At 42.5% G+C, this 17,382-nt stretch overlaps 1 protein-coding gene across 1 annotated transcript in view; it reads left to right on the plus strand.

Annotated features, from left to right (window-relative positions):
• Positions 1-17,382, plus strand: part of Micu2 (mitochondrial calcium uptake 2) — an 83,056-nt gene that overhangs the window by 48,461 nt on the left and 17,213 nt on the right. Inside the window, exons 5-6 of the mRNA XM_059273072.1 lie at positions 5,643-5,690; positions 7,322-7,404. Coding sequence (XP_059129055.1) covers positions 5,643-5,690; positions 7,322-7,404 — 131 coding nt within the window. The remainder of the gene's footprint in view (positions 1-5,642; positions 5,691-7,321; positions 7,405-17,382) is intronic.

Raw genomic sequence — 17,382 nt, forward strand, 5'->3', positions numbered from 1 at the left:
GCTGGACTGGACAAGGGTTAGAAATCAGCCAGGGCAGTCTTCACTTAGGTAGCTTCCCTTTGAGTATAGGGGCCCTCTGCTGGCCACAGTTAGCTTTGCAGACTGTGGGCCAGGCAGGTTTTCCCGTCCTCCTGAGACTTAGTTGTTATCCCAAAGAGCATCTCCCAAGTGTGTTGGGAGTAAAGGAAGAAAACACAGCACTGAGATCTTTCCAGGCACACCTGTCCCCTTCACCTTCAAACCCACTAAGTATTAAACACCCTGCTGGAGGGCTGCAGCTGTGGACAGGCAGTTCCCTATAGCTTCAGAACTCTTAGTCTCTACAACAGGATCCTTGTGGCAAATAGATGGCTCTTGAGGTTGACCTACCCACTGACCTCAAGCTTAGGGCTGTCAGACTCCATTGTTTTCTCATTTGATGAGGTCTGCCCCAGCCGCCAAGAGCAGCAGGACTTCCTCCTGTATCTTCACTGCCCGACTCCAGCCTCCAGCCACAGTCTTTGGTGTGTAATTATCCCTTGTGCTCAGGCCTCAAAGTATCAGTCTTTAACAATAGGTTCCTGGTCAAGAGGGCACCCAGCCACAGCCCTCTAAGTCGTGAGGAGTGACAGTATGGAACTGCTCACCACTGTGGACCACGCTTTCTCACCAAAACCTAAACTGGACGGAGGTTTCTGAGAACTGTGGACTTGTGCTGTGAGCAATATTGCCAGTCCCTCGCCATGGCCTCCTGCATTTCCTTCCAGATAGGCTTCTGCTCCCCACCCCCACACTGGAGCTGTACCGCTGGAACTCTGTGTGGCTGAGTCAGCCATGATTTCTCCAAGCTATCCCGTCACCCTTGGTGGTTTCCGGTGCTGTCCCCTTCTCCCTCTGGAATCCAGTCTGCTCTGTTTGATCCTGGCTCCTCTCCTCCATCTTTCACATAAACCAGCTGGTAGCCCATTTTTGTCCTGAGCACTTGATACTTAGAGTGATATAGGTCAGTGAGGGGTGAGATAGGAAGCCATGTTGCAAATTTTTGAGAAATGGGTGCCATCGTGAGACAATTTAATGAAGCCTAGTTGAGAGACCTGGGCATGAGCAGGGGAGGTAGAAGGAGGAAGATGGGGGTGAAGACAGATAGTGAGGGCATGTTAGTTAGTCATGATGGAGAGACATGAGCACATTTCTTATTGATGAGAGAAAAGAGGGGGAGGTTTGAACATGATGAAATCCTAGAAAGAAGGAGAAGAGGGTTCTTTGAAAGCCAGAGGGAAAGACCATCATGCCACTGGCTGCTAGCTTTTCTATTGTCCCAGGAGAGAAGAGTGAATAGATGATGCCTGTCTGATGTACTGTGTTGGTATCGAGTACTGGGGAGCAGCCTGGACAAGATAGAATAGTGGAGTGAACTATAGAGAAACAAAATAATTGTGAAAAGCTGTAAGCAGAGATGTAGTTCATGAAGATTAGAGCCACTGGTCAGCTGTGTGATTATCTTGCATCTCCCATGGAACAGTAGAATGGTGCACTTGAATTGAGTTAGGGTTATGTTGGTCAAGTAGAGGACAGTCCTGGAGAAAGCCATTGAGAATATTGACTACTAGAGAAAGTTTGACTAATTATCCATGGACCCTAAACAGGATAGTAGAAAAGGAAGTCAGATAGGAAGGAAGATGAAGAGAAGAAAGTTAAAAAGTCAAGAGAAAGCTACCAGTGAAGTTGGAAAGCATACATGGTGGGGAAAGAGTGGTTGGTTTGGGAAATGAACATTTATAAATCTTCAAAATAGCTCTAGAGGTATGGCTCAGTGCAGAGCTCCTGGCTAATGTGTGAGGCCCTGTGTTTCATCCCCAAGTCCACAAAATAAAAACTTGTATGCGCACCACTGTACATTTTAGTAAATAGTAATTGATAGCTGCTTGTGTCCATTTCTGTTCATTCCTCGGTATGTAGCAGGCAGTACAGATTTCATTATGTTGCTTATACTGAATTACCCAATAATCTTTACACTGTAGTAACCCCTATTGCAGCAGCTCTCAACCTGTGGGTTGTGAAAAGATTGCATATCAAATATTTACATTGCAGTTCATAACAGTAGCAAGATTACACTTATGAAGTAGCAACAAAATAACTTTATGGTTGAGGTTACTACGATGAGAACTGTATTAAAGGGTCACAATATTAGCAAGGTTGAGAACCACTGCCTCCCAGTTGGATCCCTCCCAATCACAGCACCGGAATAAACCTATGAGCTTTAGAGGTAATAACCTCCTACAGTTTTCATATGGGGAATTCGTAGGGATGTATGTGTTCTGAGTCAGCACAGTCAGTTCTCCTGTATTTGTGACCAGGAGGAAGCAGGGATAGATAAACTCTGGCACTCACGCTCTCTCCACTTTCCGTTATCTCAGCAGGGATTCCAGAGTCTGGTGCATTAACTAATAATGAAGTCTAGTCATCAGAGATAGAAAAAAGTTGAGGAGGGGTTAAACAGGGATTTTGCTTGCTTGTTGTAGTTTTCTGTTGAATTCTGTATTTCCAAGGAAGAAGGAAAGGCTCACCCGGACTTCACTGCTAATGTTAATAAAAATGTGTAAAGAACAATTTAAGATACTGCATTTCACCCCGTATAAGATCAGTCACAGTTTATAACATAACCAACAAAAGGTGGAATGCTCTTGAGATGGAAGAGAAATAATTCACTGTGCGTTAGAAAGACAAGTATATTATAAGTTTTGCTTATTCTGAATTTTTTAACTGAGCTAGAGTCTCGATATCACACTTGCCTCAAGGGTGTTCTGACCATAAGTTACAAGACACATTGTTGTAAGATCCCCATGGAAGAGAGATAACCCAGCTACCTTGGGAAATACTGTTCTCGGAATGCTGCTACTGAACAGACCATGTTTGAGTGTGGTTCCAACTTTAAAATATTTCTGAAAGTGTAGGAACTGTTCACTCATCGTTCCTAGTAGCCCTTAAAGATTCTTTATCAAAACTTTAAAGTAAGCTTTAGAGACATTCCCGTTTGGTCTGGGGAGATGGTTGGTGGTTGAGAACACTGACTCCTCTTCCTGAGGACACAGGTTCAATTGCTGGCACCCACCCGGCGGCTCACAACTGTCTGTAACTCATGCATATGGTGCACAGACATGTGGGCAAAACACCAATACACATAAATAAAAATTTCCTGTTTATCATGCAGCTTTGAAACTGCCAGTTACAGCATTCAGTTTCCCATTCCGAGTAACAGATAGGCGCTGAGCTGTTTTCCTGCGTGTGCCCTCAGATGTGTGTCTCTACAAGTGCATTCTGAGGTAGCGAGGTAGCTGCAGGGGCGCTGCAGGGCTCTCTCTTGCTTGTCCTGAATCTTGAGCACAAGCTGCTGTTTTTACCCTTTCTCAACTGTGCTTATTTAAACCTCTTACTGAAGTCAGTGTTTCAGAGAAGGTCGCTGGGATTTTCCTTTTCAAAAATCATCTATGCTTAAAGGACATTTACCTGTGTTTAAAGACAAGAGAGGTCTCCTTTGGCGCCAAGCCCAGGACAATCTACAAGTTGGCCTTTTTCCCCCTTTGCTCTATTCCTTTGAAATATAGAAAAACACTATTTTCCACTTTTTTTCAGGCTGCCAAGGGATGAAATGCTTTGATCCTCAAACTAACATTAGAGCACTTCTGCCAGGAGCAAGATATGACAAACACATAGAATTTATTTTCCCTTTATGTAAACATTGAACAGCCTTCAGAAAGAAGTGTCTGAAGACTGACTACATGTCCTCACTCTGAGAGAACACAACTGCTCTAAAATCAAGTAAATAGAGAGCATTTGAGTATTTACCTGTGAGGCTTTGAAACGATATGATACGTAGGATTTGTTTCAGAATAATCTAGTGAGAGGTGGGGATTAAAAGACAAAATAAGGCTCACAAATTGATAATTATTAAGTTTGGGTTTTGTTATATCATTATCTAATATATAAGTATCATTCTGTGTACTTTTATCTGTCGTTGAGTTGTTCATGATAAAGTGTGTTCAGTTGTAAATTGTGCTTCTGATCCAGAGACAACAGTTTTATTTAGTGACCAAATACAGAGCTTGCCCTAAAGCTTCCTTAATTTGGAGCTTAGACATACGCAGTACCCATCTTTGAAGCCTCCCAGTTAAATATGGACTCTCAGGCTCTGAATACTGCCTTGTGTCAGTTCCAGTCACTTTACCCATAGCCTTATAGTCCTGAGTATAACTCTCACGTCATCGAGAACACGCACCATCCTTTCCACGAAAGAAGTCAGTGATCCAGCATCCTCAGTAGAAATCATGCAGTACCACTCAAAGTAGCCCAACTTAGGTCATGAATTATCCCTGAACCAGTTCCCTAGAACCACACTCCTGCAACCTGTTTACCAGCTAGAGTCATTCAGGAAGAGGCAATCTTAATTGAGAAAATGCTGCTATGGCAAGTCTGTAGAGCATTTTCTTTATTGATGATTGATAAGGGAGAACTCAGCTCACTGTGTGTGGTGGCACCCCTGAGTGATATAAGAAAAACAGGCTGAGCAAGCCATAGGGAGCAAGCCAGTAAGCAGCACTTGTCCATGGCTTCTGCTTCAGTTCCTGTCTCCAGGTTCCTGTCTCTGCTTCCTGCTCTGACTTCCTCATATGTGAGATTGTTATATAGAACTGTAAACGAAAGTAAACCTTTTTCTCCCCAACCAAGTTGCTTTTGGTCACAACGTTTTATCACAGCAATAGAAACCTAACTAAAATAGCATCCTTCCTTCAGCCTCGTGGAAATGGAAGGAAAAGCAAGGCATCCCACCTAAACTGCATGTTTGAGAATGAAAAAGAATGGTTTCTCAAAGAGACAGAAAGTTACTGCAACAACAATTGAATTGTTACATTAGTTTAACTAATACAGTTTGAGTTTCTGTATCTCCAGAGCTGTACTACTGTAATTTTAAATTTCCCTCAGTCAAGTGAGGTATTACCGGAAAACTGAGTCTAAATGGCACAACCTACAGATGAAATGCTAGTGAGTTTCTGTTACTTGCTAAGCAGCATCTGTCAGGGTTGTTCAAGGAAGCAGAGCCCACAAGGAGACTTGCAGGTGTGTGTGACCTCTGTAAGCTGGAGACCCGAGAGCCATGGTGGGATTCAGTCTCAGCCCAGAGTCTTAAGAGGCAGGAGAGGCAGGAATTGAAGTCCCAGTCTCAGGGTAGAGGATGTCCAGCAGGTAAGGAAAGGGAAGGCAGGCCCGAATTCTTCTTTCCTCAGCACTTGCTGGACAGACTAGGTGATGCCCAGACGTTGAGAGCTCAGTCTCCTCTACTGAGTCTACCAGTTCATAGGCTGACTTCAGCTGGAGAACCTCATAGATACACACAGAAAAATGTCCAATCCTTGCCCAATCAAACTGGCACATAAGATTCACTATCATGACCTCCTTGCTGGAGGTAAAACTTGAAGCATGGTGTCTTTCTTTTTAAGCACTGGCTGTATTTCAACTCTTGATATCAAATACAGTGCTTTCTACTATACCAGAGGGAGAATAAAAAAAAAATCAGTTTTTACAAAGATGAAGTTTCAATACTGGTTATTTCCATGGTTCTCATCTAAAATTTATCTCCTGACTTGTTCTTATTTTTTCTCCTTCAGGGGTAATTTCATACACCGAGTATCTTTTCTTACTTACAATCCTCACAAGTAAGTATATTAGTTCTCTTTACAACAGTCATGTGGCATTTGCATCCTGAACAAACAGGACTTGAAATGTGGTGTTTGTGGGTTAAAGTGATTACTATACAAACATGACAGCCTGAGTTGAGACCCCTAGCATTCAGAAAAAACAGGCATAGGGTTTGTACCTCTTGCCCCAGTGCTGGGGAATGGGGCTCACTGGCTAGCCAGTCTAGTAAAATAGTGGGTAGAGCTCTGGCTTCAGTGAGAGCAGTGACCCAAGCTGTCCACATCAGCCTCTGACTTCCACACATACGTGCACAGACTCAAATGTACACACCACGTACACATGAACCTTAATCTCTACTTCTACAAAATGATAATGTTAAATTAGAGTGTGTTCTTCTACCCCACACACTATGGCACCCTGTAACTTTATGTTTCTGAGACAGAAAGAACATTTACTGAACAGAAAAATCATGGTTAGTGTTGTCTGAAAATTAGAGAGAAAAATCATGGTCAGTGTTGTCTAAGAGAGAAAAAAGTCATGGATAGTGTTCTCTGAGAAAGAAAGAGAAAAATCATAGTTAGCCTTCACAGGGAGAGAGAGAGAGAGAGAGAGAGAGAGAGAATTTTGTGTTTTGTTTGGGGTGGTTGGTTTTGTTTTATGAAGAGTCTCACAGTGTGACCTGGCCTGGAACTCTCTTGAACTCAAAAAGATCCTCCTGTCTCTGCCTCCAGGATTAAAGGCATGGGCCACCATGTTTGGCCTCTTAGGGATATTTTTAAAAAACAACTTTATTTGACATTGAACAGGATTCTTGCCCTTCAAAAGTATTCCAGTGGTGGAAACTAAGACATGATTAAGGAGCTCTTATACGTGGATGAAACTGAGCAGACATGGTAACTAAATGCAGAATACTTTACATTGATTCTAAAACAAAACACAGCACTAGTGAAAATCATAAAACCTGCTGCTCATGGTTCGTAATGCTTCAACAATGTTAACATCTTAGTCTCGATAAGTGTGCTGTGGATATGTAAAGTGTTAACCCCTAGAGGAAGCTGGCTAAAGGCTATGTGGGCATACATTATTGTAGTTGTCAAAAAGTGGCGAAATAAAAAGTTACAACTAGGAAGGAAAGTAAAAAAGAATAGTAATAATAACTGCTCTGAAAATAGCAGGAGTGCTGTGAGAATACAAGAAAGCCAGAGGCGAGGTGAATCAACAAGTTCTCACAGTAATCTGTTGCAAAGGGCGAGCAGGCCAGCCACAGCCCCCTGGGAGATGTTGAGAGGCAGGAGCTTCAACATCAAGTACTACTTGAAAAGAACCTTCTTAGCCGGGTGGTGGTGCACACCTTTAATCCCAGCGCTTGAATGCAGAGGCAGGTGGATCTCTGAGTTCAAGGCCAGCCTGGTCTACAGAGCAAGTTCCAGTACAGCCAGGACCACACAGAGAAACCCTGTCTGAAAAAAGAAAGAAAGAAAAAAATAATAAGAAGAAGGAAAATATGAAACAGATCCTCCTTCTTTCTGTCTAGCTCTTGCTTATATACTTTTTGGTTATTTATTTCAAATTTGAAGTTTTTCCTAGGTACAAATGCTTAGCATTTTGCCAACAATGAAATAATTGTCCATTGTTCACTTCCTTGCAGAACCTCACACTGGGTTCCATGTTGCTTTTAAAATGCTGGATGCAGATGGCAATGAGATGATTGAAAGAAAGGAGTTTGTCAAGGTGAGCGCATGCTTGATCGGGGTTGTCAGAACAGCTGGTGCTTGTGCAGTGATTGTGCATTTCCTTCAAAGTCAGAACAGTAGTCACTGTTTGCACATGAACTGTCAAACCATTTACATGTTTAAAAACTATTTTCTGATGGCTCAGCACTTCAGAGCACTCACAGCAGAGGACCTGGGTTCCATTTCCAGCACCCACGTGACAGGTTTTGACTGTCACTCCAGTTGCAGATCTGATGCCCTCGTCTGACCTCTGCAGGCACCAGACACACATGGTGCACAAACATACATGCAGGCAAAACGTGTGTGTGTGTGTGTGTGTGTGTGTGTGTGTGTGTGTGTGTGTGTAATATTATATATATATAAATAAAATAAAAACACTTTCTGAATACAGTCTTGGAAAAACTGACAAGTGACTAGAGCATAAGGTTCTAAAAGGAGAAGTGACGTTTGAGCATCTGTATTTTCAGGACTTCAGTACATAATTATACAGTAAAAAGGGCTTTATAGACCATATATGTGCTTTAAAGAATACATGTTAGAGATGTGTTTTAAATTATTCTCATATCAAAAACAAATAATAGAAAGGGAAGCCTTTGTGAAGAATAATATGCCAAAAAATATGAATTAGCACAATTTTTTTAGAAACTGGGTACAGCTAATATTTGAAAGACTGTAAGTACAACTAAGTGTTTAATAATATTTTTTCCGAGGACATAGTTCTAAACCTCCAAACAGTGAATTCCACTCTGTTTCCTAAAAGCTGGTGCTGATGTGAAAGAAATACCTCAGTGCAAACTGTTAGGTGTGCTCTGTCGTTAAATGCAGAGGGAGAAAATGTGTATGGATCCCTAGAACGAATTTAGTAGATTATAGGCATCAATGATAAACCAGTGAGGATATGTGAATGACAAATTATGTGTGTACATACATGACTGATTTGTGGCATTTTGATTTGTGGCGTTTTGTTCAGTTGGTTGATGGGTTAGTTGGTTGGGTTTAGGGGTTTGGGGCTTTGGTGGGTTTTTTTTTGTTTTTTGTTTTTTTTGCCAAGAAAAGGTTTCTCTATGTGGCTCTAGCTGTCCTGAACTCACTCTGTAGACCAGGCTGGCCTTTGCCTCCCTAGTACTGGTGTTAAAGGTGTGGGCCACTATGCCCAGCTGAGGAGGTGTAAAGCAAATAGCACTCTATTTATTTATGTGTGTGTGTGTGTGTGTGTGTGTGTGTGTGTGTGTGTGTGTGTGTTGCTAGAAACAAGATGATGCTCGGTGTGAAGAACAGAATCACCATCTGCTTTCGAAGTTAAATACATGCGTAGCATATTACTTGAGAATTTTATTCCTAGATCTGTAGTCAAAGAAAAGAGAATATATAGGTGAGTGTGGTGGCTCAAGCCTGTAATTCCAATATTTAGTAAATTTAGAAGGATTGCCATGAGTTCTAGGCCAACTAAGGCTATAGAGTAAATTCTTAATCAGCCTGGGCTACAGTGAGAGACCAGTCTCAAAAACACAAAATAGCTAGCAAGTGAATCTCTGTAAGATGAAGGCCAGCCTGGTCTATATACCAAGTTCCAGGCCAGCTAAAGCTACGTAGTAAAACCTTGTCTCAAAAAATAGTAAAGACAGACAACATATGTTCACCCGGGACTTGAATATGAATACACATAGCAGCTTTATTCATAATAACCCCAATCCAGGAGCAACCAAAATGTTTGTCAAGTGACTAAATAAATAAACATTGTTTATGTAGTAGAATTCCACTCAGCAGCAAAAAGGGACAGAGTATTAAGTAATCAACAATACGGATGAATTCAAATGAAAGAAAAAGTCCAAACTTACGGTTCTGTGTATATACAGTTCTCCATGTCTGTACTCAAAGAAAGCAGACCCCGGTTGACTCAGCCAGGAAGGAGTAAGGGTCGATCGATTGCCTACAAGAGGAAAGGGAGAGAGAAGAAATGCTGAACATACTTCAAGTCTTGATCACTGGTGCTTACGTGGCTATGTAAGGTGTATTTTGTTCTGTGTAAAGTACACCTCGTAAAATTTTTTGACACAGTTTCATACTATAACTTTGAAAATGATTTATTTTGTACAAGAAACTATTGCAAAGTCTTGGAACAGAGGAAGAGCAGAAAAAGACTGAGGTAGAGAATGAACTGTAAAAGAGTGGAACCCTCGAAAAGTAGGCTTGCCAATGCTCACAACTGTCTGTAACCACAGTTCCAGGAGACCCAACACCCTCACACAGACAGACGTCCACATAAAGTAAAAATAAATCAATAAAATATATTAAAAAGAATTGGCACATGTGTTATTCTCTGAGACCTGGATAAACTTTGTGATTTTATTCCTGGTACTCATGAAGCATATGTCTTTGGTAGTGGAGTTAGAGGTGATTTGCTTGCTTGCTTGCTTTCTTTCTTTCTTTCTTTTTGTCTGGTTTTTGAGACAGGGTTTCTCTGTGTAGCCCTGCCTTTTCTGGAACTCTCTGTAGACTAGGCTGGCTTTGAACTCAGAGACCTACCTACCTCTGCCTCCTAAGTGCTAGAATTAAAGGCATGCACCACCACTGCCCAGCTAGAGGTTATTTTCTCAGTATAGTGAACAAGACCCCTGCAGGTATCACCATCACAATTCCAAAGCCCAGAGTTATGTTGCACTTTATTAATGTTTGGGGGGGGTGACGTGAGGCAAAAATCACAAAGCTGGTAGTCAGGCATGAAAGCTCGTCTGAAATCTTGTCAGCTACAGAAGACGGTAAGTACTCAAGATGACTTCCAGACAGTGGTGACTAATGGCAGAATACCCAAGATTGATCCCTGACCTCCACATGCACAGGCACCACATATAGAAAGAAAACAGGAAACTATTAGGACGCATCCCTGGTTGTTGGAAGGCTAAGGATATAAAGCCAACCTTAGATGCCTATAGTGGGTTCTTAGTGCTGGCTGTAGAAATGGGACTTGATAGCCAAAGGGGATTGACACGTGTGTCAGTTTTTGAAGAAAGGATTTCAAGGAAGATATTTATATTAATTATGTTAATTGTTTCACCTCCATGGTCCTTATTTTAATAAACCTAAGTATATAGTATATACACACACACATACATATACATACATGCGTACATACACGCATACATACATACATACATATTCATATTCTTGAAAGAGCCAGGTGTGGGGTGCAGTGATAAGATACACCAATGTACTGTCTTATGAAAGTGTCCTAACACGCAATTGCCTCGGTTTGTAACTTCAATACTTGTGAGCATTTGTGCTTTATTAACATCCAGATGAAAACGCCATGTCAGGAAGCACGGGGCTTACTTCTTCAGCCTGAGAACTGGTGAAAGATTCGCCATCTCCGTGAGTTGCTCTCTGTCAGGTGTGATAAACAGTGTGGACAGTGATCAAAGCCAGTAAGAGTTGATCCATGTAATCTTCACCTTGATAGATGGTGCATCTGCTTGTGGGCCAAGTGCCAGGGTTTTAAGCAGCTTCTCTAGACAGTAGATTAATGACCAGGCTATTCACCAGGGAAACGGCTCCTTAGGTGGTCCCTTCATTCCGAGCTGCTTTCATACTGGTGGAAATGACTGTGCTCTTAATATAGGAGTGTTAGGAGTTGATCAAACTAAATGCACCTGCTAGAGTTGCTGCTAAATACAGAGAAAAGCCTTTGGTAGAATTTATCCTCCTTGGTTTTGTAATGATTCTCCCATTCCTGAATGTAAACTGTCTTAGAAGCAAAGAGGAGTAAAATTGACTCTGCCTAATTCATTTTCTGCCTGAAATTGAAAGTGCTGATCAACAGAGATTCAGAAATCCATTCAATACGTCCTCTGTCATTCAGAATTTGTCTAGCAAAGGGGCACCTTGAGAGTCTTCCACAGCTAATTTACTCTACCTCTCTGTTTCTATGACCTGGCACTCCTGTGCCCAGATCCTTGTTCTTCCCTCTGCTTGGATGTCCTTGCTGCACTCCTTCAGCACTTTCAATCATGCAGAACTGCCTGGAGGAAGCTTCCTGCACCCCCAGTAGTCTCTCCTGTCCCCTGCTTCAGAGTTTTATTCACAGTGCTCAGCACCTGCAATTGCTCTACTTGTCTGCTCTCTTCAGCTCATTAGAATGGAAGTTCAGTGACAGCAGGGGAGCTTTCTGTCCCTCACTGCTCTCTCCCCAGCTCCTCCAGCAGTGCATTCCCACGGAGCAGGCACATGCAGCTGTGACATGAGCCGGGTCCTACGCTACCATGTCAGTGTCTTAGGGGAAGAGAAAGCCCCTCTTGCCTGAGTGTCAAACTGAGATGTTTAGGGTCGTACTCTCAAATGGAAATGTTAGTACAAAGCTGAATACAAGCACTATTAATCTTTTTTAAGTCACATTTAGTCTCTCTCTCTCTCTCTCCCTCTCTCCCTCTCTCTCTCTCTCTCCCTCCCTCCCTCCCTCCCTCTCTCCCTCTCTCTCTCTCTCTCTCTCTCTCTCTCTCTCTCTCTCTCTCTCTCTCTCTCACACACACACACACACACACACACACACACACACACACACACACACACGGCCTATGTGTGGAAGTCAAAGGACCACTCGTGAGAGTTGGTTCCCTCTTTTCCCATTGTGGGTCCTGGGAATTGAACTCAGGTTCCGAGGCTTGGCCGCAAGCACTTTTAACCACTACAATCTTCAGTGTTCAGAGGTTATCTGAACCTCTTTCTGAATCCAAACTGAAGTGTTTTAGGTAAAGCCTGACATGATAAGATTTATCTAGCACAAAACTCTTGCTGTTCTAAATTTCACACTGTGTTATAATAAGCCTCCTAAGAAACTCTTACTTTAATTAACTAATCACATATTTTTTTGGTTTCTTTGTTTTGTAACTTTTTGAAGAAAGACTATATGAAGATTAAATTTAACTGTACTTAATGTTTCATAATGAAAACAAGTTTTAAGCTGTCTAGAAAATTTATAATTAGCCATTTTATTGATTACATCCATCTTAAAAAATTTATTTAAAATTTTTATTTATGGGCTGGAGAGATGACTCAGAGGTTAAGAGCACTACCTACTCTTGCAAAGGCCCTGGGTCAATTCCCAGCACCCCCTGGCAGCTCACAACTGTCTGTAACTCTAGCTTAGGGCATCCAGCGCCCTCTTCCGGGCTCTGTACGTGGCAGCAATGCATGTAGTGTGCACTCATATATATGTTTAGGCCAAGCATCCATGTGTGGTTTTTTCAATTTTACTTATTTACACAATAACTTTTTAGAGATTTATTTATTTCTATTTTATGCGTATGGGTGTTCTGTCTGCCTATTTTCTGTGCACCACATGCATGCAGTGCCCATGAAGGCCAGAAGAGAGCACCAGATTCCTTAGAACCTTGTGGGTGCTCAGAACCAAATCCAGATCCTCACAGCAGTTCTCAACCTAGGAGTTGCATATCGGATATCCTGCATATCAGATATTTACATTACAATCCATAACAGTAGTAAAATTACAGTTGTGAAGTAACAACAAAATAATTGTACGGTTGGAGGTCACCACAAGAGGAACTGTATTAAAGGGTCACACGCAGCATTAGGAAGGTTGAGAAGCACTGTAGAGTCTACAAGAACAGCAAATGTTCTTAACCCTGAACCATCTCTGACCCCTTATGTGACAAATTTCATATTAATAAATAATCTAGAAAGGAAGGATACATTAACAGTACTTTGAATCAAAGGAGACAGTGTCACAGATGCCACTGAAAGCCAAATGCAGAAATGGAGTGTTGTGGCAGCCAGTTCATATGTGCTCAGAGAAATGGACTCATGTCTTAAACACAACTAACGAGACATGGTATCTAAATATGAACAACTCTTTATTAGAAGCCTAGAAATCACGGTCCCAGAATCTCCCCACAAAGAGGCGTTGAAGAGCAGATGGGTTCACTGGGATTAAGAAGGCGGTAATGCCAAACGTCTACAAACCCTCTAGAAACACAAGACAAAGGAAAGGAAGCCCAGGATGTTGGGAAAGACCTGCCAAGAAGTATTTCTAGTCCTGTCCTCACGAACCCAATACAGAATTCTGCACTTCCCCAGAAAAGCAAACCAGTCCCTGTGTGAAGTGCAGATGAGGTCCAGATAGTGAGCTCGACAGGAAGAAATCAGTGGGTGCAGGCCACCATCCCGACAGAGTAACAGCAGAGAGGCCATGTATACATATGCTGTCTGTTTCTTTGTTGACCTTTGGCCTTTTGAGACAACTCTTATGTAACACCCAGACTGGCCATGAACTCCTGATCCTCCAGCCTCCACCTCCAAGTTCTGCAGGTCTGTGCATGCACCATCGTGCCCAGCTAATCATGTCGGTGTACACAAGGCACTTAACCAAATGAATCATTGTGAAAAGTCAGTGACGTAGGAAAACAGTGTCTTCATTCTGATAAAGAGCATTTACCAGAGCTTACAGGGTCTGGGGGATAGCTCAGTAGCTCACATGCTAAATTGCATCAGACCCTGAGTTCAGCCCCCAGCATCAAGCAACTAAAAAGCAAACCCAGCATGTTGCTTAAAGGGTGGGAAATCCTGGATGTCTTCCACACCGCAACAGTAGCAAGGCGGAGAAGTTTGTTTTTAACTCTTATGTTCAGTGTTTTGATAGACATTCCCGTGATAGCAGCCATTCAAGAGGAAAAAATAAAACAGGTGAAAAGGTTGGAATGGAATAAGCCAAATGTGGCTTCTCTCCAGCTGGCACGAGGAACCAACAACAGACGTACAGCCCATTCGAACAAGCGAGTTTAAAATGAACCCCAGCTAGAGGACCAGTGTGCAGAAATGAAATCTGTTCCTAGGGTAGAAATAGTTGGAAAGTAAAACTACAGTCAGCTCCACTTAGGACAATATGAACTAACAGAAAGTAGCTACAAGTAAGTTTAACAGAAAACTTGCACTGAAGCTTCAGGTGTTGCTGGTAGGATGACTCAGCCTTAGGAACACTGTGGCTCTTGCAGAGGACCCGGGTTCAGCTTGCAGCACTCACATAATGGCTCACAACCACCCATAACTCCAGTTCCAGAGGATCCAGTTCCTCCTTCTGACCTCCATGGGCACCAGGCAGCTACGTGGTACACACACATACATGCAGGCAAAACTCTCCAAAAGTAAGTCAGTCTTCAGGCAAAGAAAGTGTTGCCCAGTTGCTGGTGGGAACATAAGGAGGCAAAAGTCAGCAGAGCTGTTGCCTCCCTGAGCTTGTCGGATGAATCAACTTCCCAAGCAAACGAAAAGCAGGTGTTTTTATAGACGTTGGCAAAGTGGTTTTACAAACGTGTGGGTTACCTAGCATGCACAAAGCTCTGGGTTCTAATCCCCAGGTCTGCAATAGAAGGCTTAGTTTAAAAAGTTAAAAATAATTAAGCTGGACGGTGAGTTCGAGGCCAGCCTGGTGTACAAAGCAAGTTCCAGGGTAGGCTCCAAAGCTATACAGAGAAACCTTGTCTCAAAAAAAATATATAAAGAATAGGGCTGAAGAGATGGCTCAGTGGTGGAGTATTGGCAGCTCTTCTAAAGGTCCTGAGTTCGATTCCCAGCAACCACATGGTGGGTCACAGCCACCTATAATGGGATCTGATGCCTTCTTCTGGCGTGCAGGTGTACATGCAGATAGAGCACCATATGCGTAAAATAAATAACTCTTAATAAAATTGTTATTTAAAAAAATAAAAATAAATAAATAATAATTAAAATAAGAAGAAGAATTAAGTGTACATGTCAAAATAGAGGGCTGAGACATGAGTCTTGAGAAACAGAAGCGAAGCTGGCTGAGGCAGCAGCTGACAGACTCAGACAGGGCTCTGTGGCTCTGTGGTACTGACGTGGAGGTCAATCAGTAGAAAATGACAAAGTTCATACTTTGTGCTCACTTGGTTTTCAGTAAAGGCACCAAGTCAATAAATAGGGAAAGAATTTTTTAATTGACAAATTGTGCTAGAATAACTGAGAGATATGAAAGGAAAATTAGCCATACACAAAAATAAACTTCTGGATTGACAGAACCAGAGCTGTGAGTTGGCCCATCCCATCCATAATCTGCAGGAGTGCATAAAGGAGCCAGTCCTGCAGACCCAAAGCTTCAGGATCTCCATGACACAGGACAACAACAGGATATCCAAGAGGAGTCCCAGTGAGGGCCCAGCATCAATAGGGTAGCAGAAATCAGAGGCCTCGAACCAGACCAATGACTCTTTGCAGTGAACACTTGCAAGTAAAGATGTATGGACTAAAGGGTGTACTGAGTGACTCACTGGGCCACACTGCAGCTTCCATGACGAGATGTTTTCTTCTTCTTTTTTTTCTTAACTTTTATTTTATTTGGTGTTTGAGGTTGCAAGGGCAGAGGGCAGATTCAAAGGGACAGGTAAATGAATGGGATCAAGATGCATGATGTGAAAGAGACAAAGAATATATAAAAAGAAAATTAAAAAGAAAGCCTCTGGGTTGAAAGTATCATCAAATATCTTCAGAATCTAGGGGAGGCTGAGTAATTTGGTTTGGTGTGGTATGTTATGGTTCTTGTATTTTTGTTTACAATTTGGGGACGTGCAACCCCAAGGTCTCTCACATACTAGGTAAATGCTCTACCACTGAACTTCATCCCCAGCCCAAGGCAGTCTCTTAGGGCACTGAAGGCAGCATCCACAAAAGACAGCCATGATGACTTGTCTTCACCACAGTGAAAAGTTTCTGCTGGAAAACACCGTGGGTAAATGAGTGTGCCAGACATGAGTGAATACCTGTAATACTGATGTTTCAGAGGCTGAGGCAAGTCCAAGGCCAGCCTAGACTACATGGTGAGAAAATAGACACCGTAGAGATTGGGATAGAATGTATATAATGAAGTTTATAGCTTAGTAAATTTTGTTTTGTTTTTCGGGACAGGGTTTCTCTCTGTAGTCCTGGCTGTCCTGGATCTCGCTCTGTAGACTAGGCTGGCCTTAAACTCACTGAGACCCACCTGCCTCTGCCTCCTGAGTGCTGAGATAAAAGGCGTGCACCAGCACCACCTGGCTTTGGTGATTTTTTTTTAATGGCAAGACTATAATAGACATTTTACAAGAAAAAAATATATGGATGAGTGATAAGCATGTGGAAAAATTGCTCCTTACATTAAGGAAATGCAAGCCATGGTGACACATACCTCACTCCCAAGAGAATAGCTGAAATTAAAGAGGTCCATGACAGAGCCGGGCGGTGGTGGCGCACGCCTTTAATCCCAGCACTCAGGAGGCAGAGCCAGGCGGATCTCTGTGAGTTCAAGGCCAGCCTGGGCTACAAAGGGTTTAAGGACAGCCAGGACTACACAGAGAAGCCCTGTCTCAGGGGGGGGAAAAAAAGGAGGAGAAGGAGGAAGAAAGAACTTCATTTAATGGCTGGGCACACATGCCTTTAATCCCACACTTGGGAAGCAGAGGCAGGTGTATCTCTGTGAATGGGAGCCTGGTCTACATAGCAAGTTCCAGGACAGCCAAGGCTTCAGTTCACTTTGGAAATGTTTGACAGGTTTTGTTTTGTTTTGTTTTGTTTTGTTTTGTTTTGTTTTGTTTTAAATAAAGTTAAACAGCGCAGTTACCCTGTTGCATATCTAGACAAGGAAAAATTAAACCAGCGTCCATAAAATTGAACTCTACAGAAATGGTCATGACAGTGTGATTCATAGATAGCCAAAACCGCAGCCATGGATCACCGGCAGATGAATAAGTTGAATAGTGTTGTAGTCAGACAGTACAACAAAGCTCAGCGGTGAATAGAAACAAGCCACAGGGATTAATCTCAAGACAACCATGCAGGCACACACACACAGAGAACAGTGTGCAGTGTTCAGTTCCGCTTGAAACCAGGTGAAGTTAATTTAGAGGCCAAAAACAGAATTGCCTCCATGGACATTCAGGAAGGACAGACGAACTACAGAGAGAAAAATTTTCAAGTA

Source organism: Peromyscus eremicus, chromosome 9 (genome assembly GCF_949786415.1).
Source record: "Peromyscus eremicus chromosome 9, PerEre_H2_v1, whole genome shotgun sequence".
NCBI lineage: Eukaryota > Metazoa > Chordata > Mammalia > Rodentia > Cricetidae > Peromyscus > Peromyscus eremicus.